The sequence below is a fragment of the Dromaius novaehollandiae genome, chromosome 1 (genome assembly GCF_036370855.1).
Source record: "Dromaius novaehollandiae isolate bDroNov1 chromosome 1, bDroNov1.hap1, whole genome shotgun sequence".
Lineage (NCBI taxonomy): Eukaryota > Metazoa > Chordata > Aves > Casuariiformes > Dromaiidae > Dromaius > Dromaius novaehollandiae.
Genome location: NC_088098.1, coordinates 207,390,853 through 207,407,392, shown reverse-complemented (window position 1 = coordinate 207,407,392; position 16,540 = coordinate 207,390,853). Strand labels below are relative to the sequence as shown.

The window sequence follows — 16,540 nt, the reverse complement described above, 5'->3', positions numbered from 1 at the left end:
TAAAACATTTCTCCTACAAACCAAAGACTCACCTCATAGCCAAGAACCATCTTTAAAGGGATATCTTTCTTCCCATAATGTTTTTCAACAAAAGGGAATTGAAAGCCTCTATCTAGAAGCCTTTTCTTTTGCTCTTGTGGTGATGCCGTCAGTGGTGGCCTCCCCACAGGCATCTGCGTGCTCTCATACTTTTTCTTCCTCTTCCCCGAGCCACTCTTATATTTCCGGTGTGCAGCAGCCTTAAATTTCTTTCCCCTGAAGTGATAGGCAAAAATGGCTTTCAAATTGATCTTTGACTTCTGCTGTTTGGAAGTTTTAGATGATTTCACTGGACTTTGAGGGGACAGAGAGGAATCTGAACTTTCAGCATCAGATTCTGCAAGAGATTCTGTCTGTTGCCTTGAAGGTCGAGATCTCTTTTTTCGCTTGGAAGGTACAGTGGAGCACTTGTTATGGTATTCACTGCCACTGGAAGCAGAAAGAGCTCTGAAGAAGAAGCAATACTTACTTTCAGAGGACTGTTTACATTTACAATTCATCATACAAATTCTATACATGAAAAACTTCAAGAAACTAAAAGAAAAAAACTCACGTTTCTGAATCACTGCTGTCCAGAAAGGCCATAGCTGAAGCAGTGGATTTATGTCTATTAAGCTCATCTGAAGACTCCTCAGGAGTGGCATCCTTCTGCTCTGAGCCTGAACACTCCCTTTGTGTATTTAATTCACATACCTCAGATGATTCTTTCTGCTGAGTGAATATTAAATCTTGAGCAGAGTGATCAGAACCAGAACCCTGAGATTCATCTGTATCAGTCATATTTCAATTTGTCCTAAAAATCAATGAGAATTCAAGATATTCATAGTTAAAGAAAAATTTAATGTTAATCAGATAACAAGCCTCCCCCCACTCCATCTAATAGGGCTAGGTTATCAGAGCAATCTGTGAGGAAACTTGGACATAGATTTTGCTATGAACTGCAAGTAACTGTATTAGCTGCCAGAGTAACAGTTAAGTTATAGCTACATATTGACAAAATATTGCCGATATTGACAAAAGCAACCTGTATAGCTCTTCTGGTCTCACTGCCTATTCAAGCAATTCTAACTTCAGAGTTGCATCACATTGTTCACCAACTTGTACAGGCCAGCTTCCAGCCTCTCCAAGGTGAAAATTCTACAACCTCTTTGAGCAACTTGTTACGAAGTTTCATCCAACTCTCTACAAGGGATAATTTTTCTCTTGTACAAGAATACATGCATGTAGCCAACAGCTTTTTAGAACTGCAAGATAGTTACAAGTGTAACACATACAAATACTCACTTCCCTGCATTTACTATCATTTTAAAGTAACCTAAGCAAGTGTCACAACCAGGAGGAACTCCATCTTCCCTCTTCTATTCTTTCACTAGCTCCACGGTACCTGAAGCCTCTTGGTGCTTGCTCTAACAGAGTCTATCAACCAGATGCTCGCTGACTGCCAACCCAAATGGGGACTAACCACACAAAAGTTAGTTTCTAGTTGAATCACCAAGATAATCCAATTCACCCTCCAGCTGCCCCAGTCTATGCAGAAGGGCCTAGAACAGCAGAGAGAACCTGCCTTCCTATGCAGTAGCCTAGAGTAATTTCATCTGCTATTTCCTAACCCTGTAGTGCTGCATCTTGATAATTCTACTGTGTTTTCTACAGTTTCACAAACCCTTCAGTTTGCTCAGTAGTATTTCAAAGGCAGTAACACACAATTTAGCTGAAGATACTACAAGAAAAATCATCTTACATCTTTAGGTAACCTGCTGTTGTCATTTATAGTTAGTAGTTTCATGTTTCAGAGTAGAGATTATTACAGATTCAGGGAGAAGGGAAAGAGCAAAAGCACAGGAAGACAAAGGTATACAACAGCAAAGCTAGAAGTCTAGAAATAATGTAGATGCATATATAAACTAGCAGAATGAATGAAAACAGCAGGCTGGAACAAATACTTTTGTAGCCAGATATTACTGGACAGCAACAGTCATCACTATTCAAAGCAATGAGGTCCATTTCCTCCCCCTCCCATAGAGCTAGAATGACCTCAAACTTCTCAGATCAAAGAAGGCATGAGTACCACAAGTCAGCTGCAGCCTCACATCAGTTATTAAATTGTAAGTGGTCTATATTTAGATGGCTTTTTTGCATCATCTAACTGTTCAAGGTAGAACCCATTTGCTTGCCTTTTTCAAAATGAAAACACAGGCTTGGAAGCAAACACTTACAGAAATACAGGACAGTGCAAATTCATCCCAATGCTGTTAAATTAGTAGCACAGGGGCCCAATCTCCCCTTCACTGTCAGGGAAGAGAAAACAACCCTAGAGAGCAACCCACATCTACTTTCCAGGTGAACTCTCTTCATTGACTCTACAGCAACTACACTGCTACCAATTCACCTCAATTGACCAACATCCTGACAAACACAATGACCAGAAATTAACAGTATAACAAACACCAAGGCCACAAGAACATGCAATAACGGCACATTAGCTAGCTAGGCTGTAGCTAATACTTACGGTAAGCAGCTCAGCACCATTTATCTTTGCTATTTCAGCTCTATTGTTAAGAGTGACCGGCACACCACATCGCTAACCGTTCTCCTATGGGGGGAGGAAGGGGAAGTTACAAGCTGATCGCTTCACACAGCCTCCTCTCCTCCCAAGGAGCCCTTCAGGACTCTGCTCAAGTTTACCTCGACGCTGAGGGACGCCGCATACGCCGCCCCCAGCCGAGCCCCGCCACCGCGGCGGACATTTTGTACGCGGGCACACCGCCCCCACCCCCAGGCACGCCCCACCGGGCACCGCTGCCGCCACCACGGCGAGGCGGCCACCGGCGACCCCGGGCGGGCTCTTCCCCACGCAGGGGCAGGCAAAGGGGGCAGGGAGAAGGCGGCTCCCCGCGGACGCACTCGACAGCACGGAGTGAATTCATGCCGCTGCCGCCCCTCAGGCGCCGGCCCGCCGCGGATGGCAGCAGATGCCGCGCGCACCATCACCCACCTGCCTCCCGCCTCGCCTCCGCAAAGGGCGTGTAATGGCCGCCCGCGCGCTTACATAGCGCCCAGCTCTCGCGAGAGCCGCGCGGCCTGACGGGAGGGAGGGATGGGCGGGCTCGGCGTCCCGGCGCCGCCGTCATGTTGGTGGGCGGCGGGGGCGGGGCAGGGCGGGATGGCGGTGCCCGGCGGCGGGCGCGGGGCGGGCAGTGGCGCCGCGCAGCGCGGACGGCAGGTAGGTGCGGTGAGGCGCAGCGAGGGCGGCTCTCGGCTTTTATTTTCCTCTTCTCCTCGCCTGGCCGGGCGGATCCGAGCTCCCCCTTTGCTCTCCTCGGGCGCGGAGGCGCGGTAACGGCCGCTGCTCACCCGCCGGCCTGGCGCGGCTGTCCCCTTCTTTCCGTGCCCGCCCCAAGCCGCCCCGGAGCCCCGACAGCACACGCTTTCCTGGGTCGCTGCTGCCTGCGAGCGCAGATTTATTGTCCGCGAGAAACGCTGCGAGACGGGCAGGGAACAAGCCCGGGCCGCGCTCCGCAGGGACTTCTGCGCTTTCCCAGCCTCGGGCGAGCCGCAGCTCGGCGCCGGCTCCCCGCGCCCGCGCTCCCGCGGCTTCTGGCAAAGGCTCGCTCTCCTTGCTGCTGCCCTTCGCTGCCCGGTCGCTCCGAGTTGGCAGCTCCAACCTAAATAATCCCTTCTTTCTTCTCGCACCCTTCCCAAGTTCAACAGCAGCTTTAGTGTTTCTTCACTCCAGTGCTTTTCGTTAGCCTCGGCTGACGCGATGATCCCAGCAGGGATTCCCGGCCTCATCCGATTCACCAGCCCTTGCCTGCCGCTATCGACTTCTGTTCCCTATCCCAACCAGTCAAGCAGATGTCTCTGCTGCTGTGAACCTTTCCTCCACCATCTCCTGCCTCTCCCTAGTTGAGGAACACAACTTCTGCAGGCACATCTGTAGATGTTTTCCTCTTCTTGGTGTCATCCCTAAATTTCTCCTGTCTCGCTGACTGTGTCCTCTCCAGTTTTTGCCTGATGTCTCTTTCCCCCTGTCCTGCCACATTTCTAGCCTATAACTTTTCCTACCTGGCTTCTTCCCTGCAAGTTGTTTTAACTCAGGTTCTGATATTAACTCCTGCCTAAATGTCAGGGTTCTTAACTCGTCTGCATTTTTCCTGGCCACTCTCTGTTGTTGTGTTCCTCTTGGTCGAGCTCGACCTTTGGAAGTCTTTTTGGATCTTGTTCTCCTGGTTCTTGTGGTACCATCTTGTGGTACCATCCCGGATCGCTTCCTAACTTTTCCTTACTGTTCCTTTAGCGTTTTTGTCACACATCTGCGCTTCTTTCAAAGCTTTCTGTACTAATTTGATGTTACTCCATCTTACCATCATGGATGTTAATTTTCTATTGTTGTCTCCTTTGCTGTTCTCCCTCTCCCACACCACACAACCCCACTGTCAATGCTGTCCTTATGCTGGAGACACTGATCTACTTCTCATTTTCTTCTAAGTCAACTATAGTCTAGCAATTGGTTCAAGGTCATTATGATAAACTGAGCTTTTCCTACAATCTGTACTGCCTTTCTTGATTGTGGTGGGCTGATTACTGTCCTTTAGACAGCAGATGATAGTCTAGGTGTTATACCTGTCCCTGATTGTTTGAACTGTGTCTAAGTTTTGCTTCTGCTTTGTTCACAACACCATCTCTAGTCTGTCTTCTCAGTCTCTTTCAGGACTTCTTCACCTTGTTTCTTGACTTCTGTCACAGGCTCCTTCTGGACATGATAAAAGGTTTTTGACAGGATGAATATCATTTAAAACAGTGCTGACAAAGTCATCTTCTGACTTTCTTTGACTGAATTACTCCCTCTCTTGTGTTCAGAGCACACCAGATGTAAAATGCTGGGGTCCAATTCACTCCATCTGACAGAAGGCTGCTACCAGAGGCACCTAATCCAGCCTGTTACCTTGTCCTTTACAGTAAGAGGAGAGAGGGAGTCGCCTGTGGAGGTGCATCAGGCTAGCTAAAATGAGAGTACTCTGCATAGGCAGCTGTCTTTCCCCTCTTCTCTACTGCAATAGAAGTAGTTCTGGATGGCCGAATGCTGAGCACAAATATCTCAAGTGACTACTATAATCTGCCAACTCCTTATATTTTTTCCCACTGGGCCTTTTTCCTTTTGCAGACTCCAGAGAACTGTGATATAAGGACTGTTTTCCCCCCACTTCCCCCACCACAGTATTTTTGGCAATCATAAATGCAAGAATGTTTCTTTAATAAAAACTAAAAGTATGCATAAACAGATACCTTGCATTAGAATCTTTGCTAATGGAAGTTCTTCAGATCTAGTAATTAAAGTAGATTTTTGTCTTTTTCCTCCAGGGCCTGAGGTAGGGATAAGTGGGACCCAATTTCTTTTTGTGTTGCGTGCAGCAGACAAGTGCCTAAGGAGTTAATGATTGCTGTGGCTGGTTTATAGGTAGTGGCTAATCAGCCGCTTCTGCCCTGACCTGGTGGTTTGCCCTAGTAACTGACTTTGCTGTTGCAAGGCTGACTGAAATATAGTTCATTTGAACAGAGACTCTGAAACTTAAGTTCAAAGCAAAACTTTTTGTTAGGGGCTCCCTACCAAGATACTGCACAAGTGGTGTTAGGACTTGCTGTTGTTGTTTTCTGACTTGAGACTGTTTGCCTCTGAAAGGGGAAACATTCTCAATATCAACTGGAGACCATATCACGGCTGAGGCTGAAAGTCCACAGTGGGTTATGCTGGGAAAGTAAACATCAAGGTAGGGAAGGACCTGGGGAGGCAGCTAATGTGCTCAGAAAAGCCCAGCTTTTTTTTTTCCGAAAACAAATGATTGTTTCAGTCTTACAAAGGACAGGTAGCTTACTGACTTGTCTCTTGAACCGATTTCAACATAGGCTGCATTTCGCCTACAGCTAGTTGTAGGCTTGAGAACTAGCATGTATAATTCTCTGAACCTGCCGTAGAGCTGACAGATATGTCCTCTTCCAAAGTGCATACGAAAATTAATCATAAACTTTCCTTTGATGGCAGAATTACAGTTCTACTGTCTCTGCATTTGTGAGTGAAATTGCAAAATAAGTTATATATCAAAGAACAGTATGAAGATACAAGCCACTTTTAATTGTTAAACCATTATCCTTGTTAACAGATCAGTCGCTTCTAGAGCTTGGTATACTGTGATTTCTGACGTGAAGAAAACCACACAAATTAGGAAATGGCCAAAGTCGAAAGGTTTGCTTTTCACGTTCCAAGTTTGGAGGAGCTTGCTGGAGGTAAGTCATGCAGTGTGCAACTTTCTACACGCTTAAAATGTGCACTTCAAACTTATCTTAAAGCTCTTACCAAAACCTCTCCATAACAAGTACACACAGAATGCTTCTGTTGCTAGCACACTGAAACGTAAAGAAAAACACTGTTTTTCTATACATTATTATTTCTTTAAAATTAACAAATAAATAAAAGCTCCCAAAGCTCCAAATTATATTTAGACACACCATCAGGTTCTCAAACCCTTTAAAACAGTCTGCTGCATTTGCAGATTGATGGAGAACTTGCAGAAGTTTGACAGTTATAGACTGAGGTTATTAACACAGATGGGATCACCTATCTTCCTGTCCCTCCGGTGTTAATCTTTCTTTTTCAGGGCTACTCAAAACACAGCTGACAAGATGCAGTATAGTATGGCAGGTTGATAGCTGCAGATGGTCCCTCTTTTGATGGTTGAATTAGAACCAGGCTGTGGGGTACATTTTATTTATTTTGTTTTTTTCCCAACACCTTCACAGAATGTTCTCACACACTATAGAGCTCCTCTTTTCCTTGCCCTAGTAGAATGGTGCTGTTCCTTCTGTCTCCTGCAGCATATGTACTATAGTTTTTCTTCAGAGAGGTCCTCAAGTTCAGTCTGCTGTTCTCCCAAATCTGTGTTAGTTTGACATTTCCATGTTTTGAGAGAATGTGGTCCCAGCAGTACCGTGGGTGGTTCTCAGTGCTTTTCTCACTCAGACTTGTCAGGATGGGGCAATAGACCAGGGCTGCTTATAGACCTGTGGGTTCAGTGTAATTGCAGTAGAATGGCTTACAACAGTAGCAAAAGAGATGAGGTACTGAGCATGATTTTCTCCTTTTTTCCCCTGTTTCTCCTGAGGATCTCCTATAAGCTGCAAGTTTTGCTGCCGATAAACTCTTGAGTATGATTTGAGAAATGCCATTTTCTTGTCCTTCTCCACTTACCTGAAAGTATCGAGATGTATTTAGAAACCTGCCAGGTACCTTCTGCTGACCTTTGTGGTCAATGGCTTGGTAATTCTGCTCCCCAGAAGTGGGGTTGAAACTGTTTGGAGGAAACAAAGGCACAGTCAGAAAAGTCCTCTGAGAAAACAAGGAACTGCCTGGTTTGAGATCACAGACTAGGTTTTCTGCTGTTTAGTTTGAGACATCTGCCAAAGCAGACTCCCAGGGATGGAGGAAGTTGCATCTTTTACACAGTATTTGGAGTAGTGTATGTGAAGGTATTCCCCAACTCAGTTAAGGTTTGGAAGTTGCTTCTTATGGCAAACTTGCCTAAGTCAGAGTCCTCCCTGTTGTTTGAGTGACTGTGCAGGCTCTGGGCCTAAAACGTTGATATGAAACAAAACAAAAAGTTTACATTTTGGACTGATCATCAGCACAGCTTTGCTATGTTCATTATCTGCCTTGTACCAACAGTGGCACTTGCCAGAAAATCTCCACATGAATGGAAACATGACAGTCAACTTCTGCTCTTACAGGATATTTCCAGAGAGCAGAGACAGTTTGAGAATATAATCAAGCAATTGCAAGCAGTCAAGTTAATACATTTAAAGAAGTCACTGTAACTTTCAGCTGAAACTAACTTCCTCCTTTGCCATCACATGAGCATGAGCATGCTTGTCTGCCCTTGTGAAGTAAAACAATTGCTGAATGTGGTTTACACTAATCCATGTTAACTCCACATTGCATTGCTCCTCATAGCCCTAGGAGCAGTCAGTTACTGTATCTCAAGTAAAAGCTTGGTAATGTCTTAAAAGAATTAGTGTGATAGTTCACAATTTTCTAAACAAGCTCTCTTCTCTGAAGTTCTGATTTGGAAACAATTAAATACCTACAGAAAGTATCATTTAAATCAATGGAGTTACTTATTAAGTATCTTACTGAAGTGAAGCCTAAACCAGATATATTTCTTGTTATTAGTAATTTGCCAATCTTTTGGTAATTTTTCACTGTTAATAATAAAAACAATTGTTTTTGTCATTTTTCTTTATTCCAGTTTTGCAAAAAGGGCTTAAAGAAAACTTTGCTGATGTTCAAGTCTCTGTTGTAGACTGTCCTGATCTGACTCAGGAACCCTTCAGCTTTCCTGCTAAAGGTAACCTAGCCTTCCTGTCTTCTAGTAGGACTTCTCCAGTTCTTTATACTTGATTCTGTCTGGTTTTGATCTTTTAAAGACGTTGGAAGAGGACAGATTGTTTTTCAGATAGCCAATATGCATGAGATGAAAACTACATTTTATTCTTGGATTTGCTGCATAGTTGATGTATGAGCAAGGACAAGTCATTCAAGTACCTGTCACCATTTTTTCTTAACCTGTGATTGCCATACTCGCCTATTTCATAGACTTCATTTAGTGCACACAGCATGGTTTGGAATTAAGTTATCTTCCAGCTGGAGAAATTTTTTATATCCATGTCAATCACTTCTGGTACCTAGGGAGTTCAGTTTCCACTGTGTCTAAACTCCTGCCATTCGTGTATGTCTGAAGTGAAACTCTTCTTCTGAGTGGGATTCATCATCTTTGATGTTAGCTGTCTAAAAGACAGACATCTGATCTGTGCAGCTCATCCGAGTTTCCTCTATCATCAACACAGTGAAAGAAGCACATCCAGAAGATGATTCATCCCTTCTTAAGATATGTGTCAAAATAGATTGGATGAATTCTTCTGAGACTTGGGCATCCAACTTTGCTGAAATTTTGCAGGTGGAGTCCCGGTGATGCTATCCACTGTGTGATGAGGGTATCTTACTGGGGAACTGGCAAATGATAATTGTTGCCCACTATAATATTTGTTTGTGCTTAGAGTATGTTAATTTTACAACAGTTTGACTCGTGTTAAATGTCTTGACTGTGAACCATTTTAGGGCTTGCTTTCCATGCTTTCTTAGTAGTGTAACAGTTTATCTTAACATGCTGGAGTAACTTTGATCTAAAAGTATTAAAAGATTGAGGAACCAGTTCTTTGGTGCGTAAGACTGCACGTGCATTTAAGATTTTTGGAGAAAACATTTTGCCAAGCTAACTGGCTGTGTTCTTCCAGGAATCTGTGGAAAGCCTAGGATAGCAGATGTGGGAGGTGTTCCTTACCTTCTTCCTCTTGTACAAAAAGAAAAAGTGAGTTCTTTCGTAGCTGTGGTGTTTTAATATGTTTGTCAAAGAAAAATGCAGTATCTTGTTGAATTAAAAACAAAACCAAGGACTAACAGATACTATAAGTTTCTATTTGCAAGAGAGACTTACTTCTCAATGTTTCATGAGATTTATTCTGACCTGTGTTAAACATAGACCACATCAGGAAATCTGACACATCTTAGCAGAAGCAGCATATAGAGGTTGATAGTTCCTCTTCTGCCTTCAAATACTAGATAGGTTTTGAGACTCACCTGCTCTCTGCAACAGGAGCTATGGAAGGAACCACCTATAAGCAAGGGCTTGGTCTGTGTGTTTATACATGGTATGTTGCATGCCAGTGACTTCAAGCCACAGCCATGCTTCTTTGTAAATACTGTTTGTATTTCCATTTTCAGGCAAACACTGGATTCATATTACTATCCCTTTTCAAGATTATCATGTTTCCTTTCCGACACCTGGCCACATCTGAATGTATATGATATTCTCTTCCATGTGATTTCCTTTTTTATTTTATGCAAATATCATTTTCAACAAGAACAGTAGTTCAATCTTTAGGTAAAATGGCAGACTCTACCTGCTGAAAAACAGATGGAGATACACCCAATCTGTTACTATCAGACATTTCATTGTTCAGACTTGGGAACTGTGTTCAGCCTAATTATCCAAAATACTAATGAGTGTGCTGTGAATTAAATGCATCTAGAAGTTGTAGTGAACAGAGCGACAAGTCTGAAACCAAGTACCACTCTAAAATGAAAGATTTGTGTTGCTTTTGCAGGTTTATGATCTAAATATAGTTGCAAAGGACATAGAACTGCCTGGAGCTTTCATTCTTGGAGCTGGAGCTGCTTCATCCAGGATTCTTGGAGTAAATGCTGAGGTCAGTAAAGAGAAGTATGACAGTTCTCAACTAATTCATGGAAGTATCAAAATAGGAGAGCAGTATCTTATTGGGTATTTCCTGTTTACAACAAAATGATCGTTTAACAAACACCTTTTCTGTCAAAAGCACATAAAACACATTAAAAGCAATTCAGTTGAGGTTCATGCAAAGAGGTGCTCGCTTCTGAGGTAATAAAGATTGATTTTTAACTTGTGATTCTCCAGAAAGCATGTGATCACTTTGAAGCTCATAACAAACATGATTTCTGATATAGCAATGGTTGATTGACAACAACCTGGCCAGAGTTTTTAATGAAAAAATGTAGAAATGTCTGTCAAATCACTTACTGGGAGATGGCTTTAAAATGTTCCTTGTTTTTTGCCCTCTTGGACAGCTGTGTTTTATCATTCTAAGCTTGAAAGACACTACATACCGAATCACCTGCTGTGTGAGAGACAGGAGGTGAAAACTACTGCCTGTGGAGGCTTTGGCCAGTCAGTCTTGCTTCAAGTCTGGGTCTCTGCTTGGAAGTTACCTTCAGTTGCAGCACTGTTGTGCCTCCCTAGCTCTGGGAGCTCATGAGGCAAAGGTACACTGCAGTGCCAAAAGTGCCTCTTAGCTGTTGTCACTGTGAAGATGAGTAAAGTTGGGGCAGACTGAGTGCATTTCATCCTGAGAGCTGGGTGTTTGACCACTTGACAGTAGAATTTTCTGTAGTCATATGTACAGAGTGCAACTGTTGTGAGAAAAGTTTGATGGTCACTTAGGGGATGATTCAGCTTAATCTGATCCAATGCTTTTAATATATAAATGAAGCAGCTTTGTTTTGGGATAAATGGAAAACTTAGATATTGTAGTGTTCAAACTCCAACACCTGGCTATGGAATAGTATGTAATTAAAGCAATAATTTTAATAAATTAAAATATGAAAAGAAGAAGAGGAAAAGTCTTAAACTAGGCATTAGAGGATTCAGGTCATGTTAAAATTCAGTACTGAGTATTGTACAAAAAAGTAGTAAGTTTCTTATGTTAAAAAACTAACACTAAAATGTGTTTTGTTTAAAAGCAAATTACTAGATTAATGGACAAGTGGACTCTCTAGATCTTATCTTAACAGCTCACCTATTCAGAGAAGTTATGTCCAGATTCATCTAATCTAATTTCATGCTCTTCGTTCAGACATTTCACATTAAAATTTAGTGCTGTTTTCAGAGTCAAGGAGAGGGAAGAGAGAGAGTATGGAGGCACCACTAGAGAGTTATTTCAAATCACAGATGAGACCAACTGCTCCCAGAAGCCCCCATTTCTCTCACAGCTGACTATTGAGGGAGCTTGTAGAAGATGCTTTTCAGTTAGACATTTCAATTAGACACCTTCATTTAGGGATGATGAATCTGTGCCTTAGTATGCAGGAGACTAGTGAAAATGTAAAGAGAGCAATGCAATCATGCTTAAGCTATTACTATCACACAGAGAGTAGGTGCTAGAAATCTATGTCCTGTCTTTTTGCATGCTGTCTTTTCCCTATGGGTGAGCCTTACACACCCACCAGGTTTACCTTAAATCTGTTCACATTGAAGTTAATGGCTGTTCTACTGCTGACTTCAGTGAGACCTAATGAGATGTCACTCTGGTATGCTAATTTCTGAAAACTCTTCTGGAAACTTTCACTGTTCCCTGCTTCCTCTTGCCATTTCCTTTTGATATGTTTTTTGGTGGATGAGATCAGTCCATTTCAGGATTAAACTTGGACCACTACGATAGTTGTAGTTGTTAAGGGGATATCACATGAAAAAATATCACATAGAATGCCCTCACTTACAAGCAGGCCTCAGATCTCAAAGGCTAAGCTAGGCTTTCCCTTTCCTTCTCTCCCTCCCTCTCCTTCCCCCCCTCTCCTTCCTTCTCTCTCTTTCTCTCTCTCTCTCTCTCTTTTTTTTTTTTTTTTTTTTTTGCAGTGTTCATCTTCACAGAACATTAAATTTAACTCTCCAGATAGAGTAAAACTGACTTCTGGACTTTTCTACTATACTACAATAATTAGTACATTTTTCTTACCAGTACTTACTTGATCTTCAGAGACAGAGCTGTGTGCTAAAGGGGGTTATTTCTTGGGATCATCGTCCGAAGCTTAGGCTGCATATATATCAGTTCTGTTAATTTGACTTATTCTTACATGTCGTTCTTCTCAGCTTATCCCTATTGTGCTAGCTAAGAGCGAAAAAAAGCCTGCTGTGAATGGGAGCTACATTGCTCAGATAAACCCTGCAGACAAAGGGTGCCTGCTTGAGAAGTACAGCAGTAAATATACTGACTGTGAGTTTGGGCTGTTGGCCAACCTCTATGCCAGTGAGGGCCAACCTGGCAAGGTGCGTACTTGGATGAAAGGTAACTTTGCTTGCAGAGCTTTGTGGCTAAAGAGAAATTTATGTTTCAGTGTTCTTCTATCAATTCACTATGATAACTGTAAAGTAGAAATTGCATGAAAGAAATAATATCCCAACACAAGAAAATGATGTTGGTGAATGGGGGGAAGAACTGGTGGAAACAGAGTGGTGTTTGAATTTCTGAAGGGATTAGTAGCAGGTTAGTAAAATTTTTCCTCATAAATCATCTACTCAAATCCAGTCCAAACTAGCAGCAACTTAAGATTATTGTTGGCTAATGACTGACTTTTGTAAATCAGGTCTGTGCTCTTGTTTAGGTTTTAGTGCTTCCCCCAACAAAGCTTGTACAAGACAGTGTAGGTGGAGCAACCAAAAACTGAATGCTGCATGGAAACTGAGGAGTCTTCTCTGTTTTCAAGAGTTTCCTTATGATCGAGTTGAAGCCAACTGGTGGGCAGAAAGGGGTTGCTTATACCATTTCTCATGTGTGAATAAATGACTTGCTGACCAGCACACTTCACAGGAAAAGCTAGTGTTGAACAAAAAGTCAGGAAAGAAAGTTGGTCAGGTACTGGAAGGATGTGAGTGAAGCAGCATATGTGGGGAAACTTGTGTTTTGAAAAAGTAATCTTGAGTTATCAACTTGGGAGAATTTCACAGCAACTTATAAATGTGTTCAGCATCTGAAACAGACCTCTGCAGACTGTTGCTGCAGAAGACAGCAGTGGTGAATTACTTTTATTCTCCAGGTTATTGAAGTGAAAGCAAATGAAAGAACTGGGGAACTTAACTTTGTCTCTTGTCTGAGACAAATTTTAGAGAAACACTATGGAGAAAAGCCAGTTGGGATGGGTGGTACATTCATCATTCAAAAGGGGAAAGCAAAGATTCACGTTATGGTAAGTTGCTCTTCATTCCTGTCACTTTCTCTGTCCTGTTGAACACAGAAGTATAAACCAGGGTGTAACACCTTGGTGCTTTGACTTTGTTTTGTGCTATAAATTTGTGCACAAACTGTTAGCATAAGCAGTATATTAAAGTAAGAAGCTGATATTACCAAACTCCCGATGCTATGTTACCTGGCCGTAATACTGTCATCTTTTGTTTTGGAATCCTGGACAGCTAAAGAAGGAACTGTAGAACTATTACCAAATGAATTTGCATTTATAAGGACATGACAAAATACAGGTGATACTTATAACAAGCAATAGATTTTTTTAAAAAAATAATTGAGCTTGTACCAGGAAGAGAATCCTTACTTCAGGAATTCTCCCACTAAGCATCTGGGCAATGAAAGGAGCAATATTCTGATCACTTCCATTTCTGGCAGCAACACAATAGTGGGCACTGCTGAGCTTGTGCAAGGCAAGAAGAAATGTGGTGAACAGAAAAGTGGGGAGGGGAAAAGTGAAGGAAAGTCGCTAGAGAAAAGGTATCAGTATAAGTAGTTTCTTCTCATTTATAAAGCACTTGTTTTTGCTGTAGCCTCCAGAATTTTCTGCCTGTCCTCTGAACACCGATGAAGATGTGAATAACTGGCTCAAATTCTTTGAAATGAAGGCTCCACTCATTTGTCAGCCAGTAATCGTTTCCAGAGATCCAGTGAGTCTCTTTCTCATGTCTAAGTGTAAACAGACTTCTAATGAATTTGGTCTTGGATGTGGTTTTCCCTTTAAGAACAGGAGTTTGTATATATTGTATTAAACTTCCAGAGGTGGTGTAATGAAATACAAGCATATCATTTCTGTCCCTGTTTGAACTGAGACTAGCTCAATCAAGTCTAAATGCTGATGGCTGTTCACAGTAGAATGAATTTAGTGGTTCTGTTCCAATTGTGCATGTACAGCTGTCTGTATCCCAAACCCAGCAGCAGAGTTTGTGTTAACTGCTGGTCATATCAGGAGGAATATCAAGTGGATGGAAGCTGGGTCAGGCATGTGTTCATGTAGTTCACTTTCATAAAAACTGTCTGTGCCACTGTGGTGTGGAAATACGTGCAGTATCTGTCTCATAATTGCTGATGCAAATTGAAGCCTGCAAACCCTCATGACTGAAAGAAAACTCATCTTTCACAAGCGTTCGATCCAACAGCACACAATTCAGGATAAAAGAATCTGCTTTATGAAAACCATTAATAAATTCATTAGTAGGAATATTTGCTTAAAAGTAACCAAGAAACCATAGATGTAAATGGTCTGTGTTATAAATAATAATGCAGTCATAAGTAATATGAATAATTTCTCCCAAGTTAAATGGGTCACAATGTACTTCAGGGTGTTCAAGAATGTGTTCAAGGGTGTAACTTTGTTGTGTCTTTATTTGGCCTATGGCTAATTTGTGTGCATCTTCCCAGAATCTTTTGATGAGTACTGGGAAAATGGTCATCAACAGCTGCTCTATTCAGAACCAGTACAACTTGTGTAGTGAAGGCAGCTGGGTTATTCCCATGTATCCATTGAAAGCTCCAAAGCACACAGCTAAACCTGTATTTTTTGAAATGTTTGAGTGTCGCTACAGAGACAGCAGTGGAAGAGAGCTTTAATCCGGTGTTAACGAACTGTTTTGTTAGTAATTTCTAGCATTCAAATGCCACAGCATTAGTCATCAACTTCCTCTTGATACAGTAACTGATGGGTGTGATCCCGCTGTTCAGTATGCTAGCTGTTGTTCTATTTGCTGTTTCTCCCACTTTCCTCTAAGCTGGCTCTCAGAATTGGAGTAGAGATTGTCCTTTCACTGCATGGCTCTGTGGTACTCAGCACAGTGGGGTTCTGACTTCCAGCTGGGGTTCCTTGGTACTACTGCTTTATGAATATCAAAAAATATGTAATCCCAATTAAAAAAAAAAAAAAGAGGAAATCTCTGGGGGCTTAATGCTGAGGGATGGGGGCTGTCAAGACTTCTAAATTCTTTCCTCTCCTCTGTTGACCCTGTAGTACAGCCTCAAACAGCTCCTTTTCCTTTGTCTTCTTATACTGTTAGTTTCACAAACATCTTGCAAGTTCTCACTCCTTAATAGTTGTAGAGTGCTTTGAGATCTGTGGAAATACGCAGTATTACCGTGACACTGTGCAAGTACTGTTCTAACATATTGGTTAAATGAAAGCGCGCTCATGGGCGTTTCTCTGGCCACAGGGGTTTGACCTGCGTGTGGAGCACACCCATTGCTTCAGCCACCACGGGGAAGGAGGGCACTACCACAACGACACCACCCCAGACAGCGTGCAGTACTTCGGATACTTTTTGCCTGCAGAACTTCTCTTTCGTATCGACAGACCCAAGGAGACTCATATGGTTGGAAGAGACTAAATTGATCCATAAACCGTGAGGTTTTAGCGAAGGCATAGCAATTTAATACTTTAAGTAAAAATGCTGATTTTATAATGATTTCAATTATGCACAGGTATTTATCATAGCCAAGAACAAATATGAGAGCAATGAACTGCCAACTTTTTAGATTTTTAAAAGGGGGATATTCAGAGTTTCCATGTAATTGAAATGGCTTTGTCTGAATTGAAACAGTAATTTCACTCCGATATCAATAGCCTGTATTGATCGTGTACCTTCCTGCTGTTTGGTTGCTCTTTCTCCGTGGCTGTGACTGATGACGGGGGAACCAAAAGTGAATTTATGTTTAGCGCAGGAAAAGAAAACGGCTTCGGATTAAAAAAAAAAAACAAAAAGGCAAAATCGGTGTTGTGCAAGCGGAGTTGTGGCTGCGGCGCGGAGCGGGGCCGCCCGCCTTACGGCAGCCGCGGGAGGAAACCAGCCGCTCACTCCGGGGAGCTGTTGGAGCG

General features: G+C 42.4%; 2 protein-coding genes across 10 annotated transcripts in view; one reads left to right on the top strand and one right to left on the bottom strand.

Moving 5' to 3' along the window:
- The window catches only part of TAF1D (TATA-box binding protein associated factor, RNA polymerase I subunit D), a 16,090-nt gene extending 12,945 nt beyond the window's left edge, over positions 1-3,145 (bottom strand). For 7 of the 8 annotated variants that reach the window (XM_064505123.1, XM_064505125.1, XM_064505124.1 and 4 more), the window contains exons 1-4: positions 3,035-3,145; positions 2,549-2,632; positions 593-832; positions 33-486 (exon numbers count right to left, since the gene is read on the bottom strand). In XM_064505123.1, the coding sequence (XP_064361193.1) occupies positions 33-486; positions 593-819 (681 nt within the window). In that variant the 5' untranslated portion in view covers positions 820-832; positions 2,549-2,632; positions 3,035-3,145. The remainder of the gene's footprint in view (positions 1-32; positions 487-592; positions 833-2,548; positions 2,633-3,034) is intronic. The other variant, XM_064505128.1, reaches the window with a different exon arrangement.
- On the top strand, positions 3,138-16,433 carry C1H11orf54 (chromosome 1 C11orf54 homolog). 2 transcript variants are annotated; one of them, XM_026109207.2, is made up of 9 exons: positions 3,138-3,262; positions 6,198-6,321; positions 8,337-8,435; positions 9,382-9,455; positions 10,252-10,353; positions 12,549-12,725; positions 13,493-13,642; positions 14,229-14,345; positions 15,879-16,433. In XM_026109207.2, exons 2-9 carry the CDS (start codon positions 6,264-6,266, stop codon positions 16,050-16,052), a joined length of 951 nt encoding a protein of 316 aa, XP_025964992.1. In that variant the 5' UTR covers positions 3,138-3,262; positions 6,198-6,263; the 3' UTR covers positions 16,053-16,433. The 2 variants fall into 2 exon arrangements, with proteins under 2 accessions (XP_025964992.1, XP_025964993.1); XM_026109208.2 differs by lacking the exon at positions 3,138-3,262 and adding an exon at positions 5,786-5,807.
- The last annotated feature ends 107 nt before the right edge of the window (positions 16,434-16,540 follow it).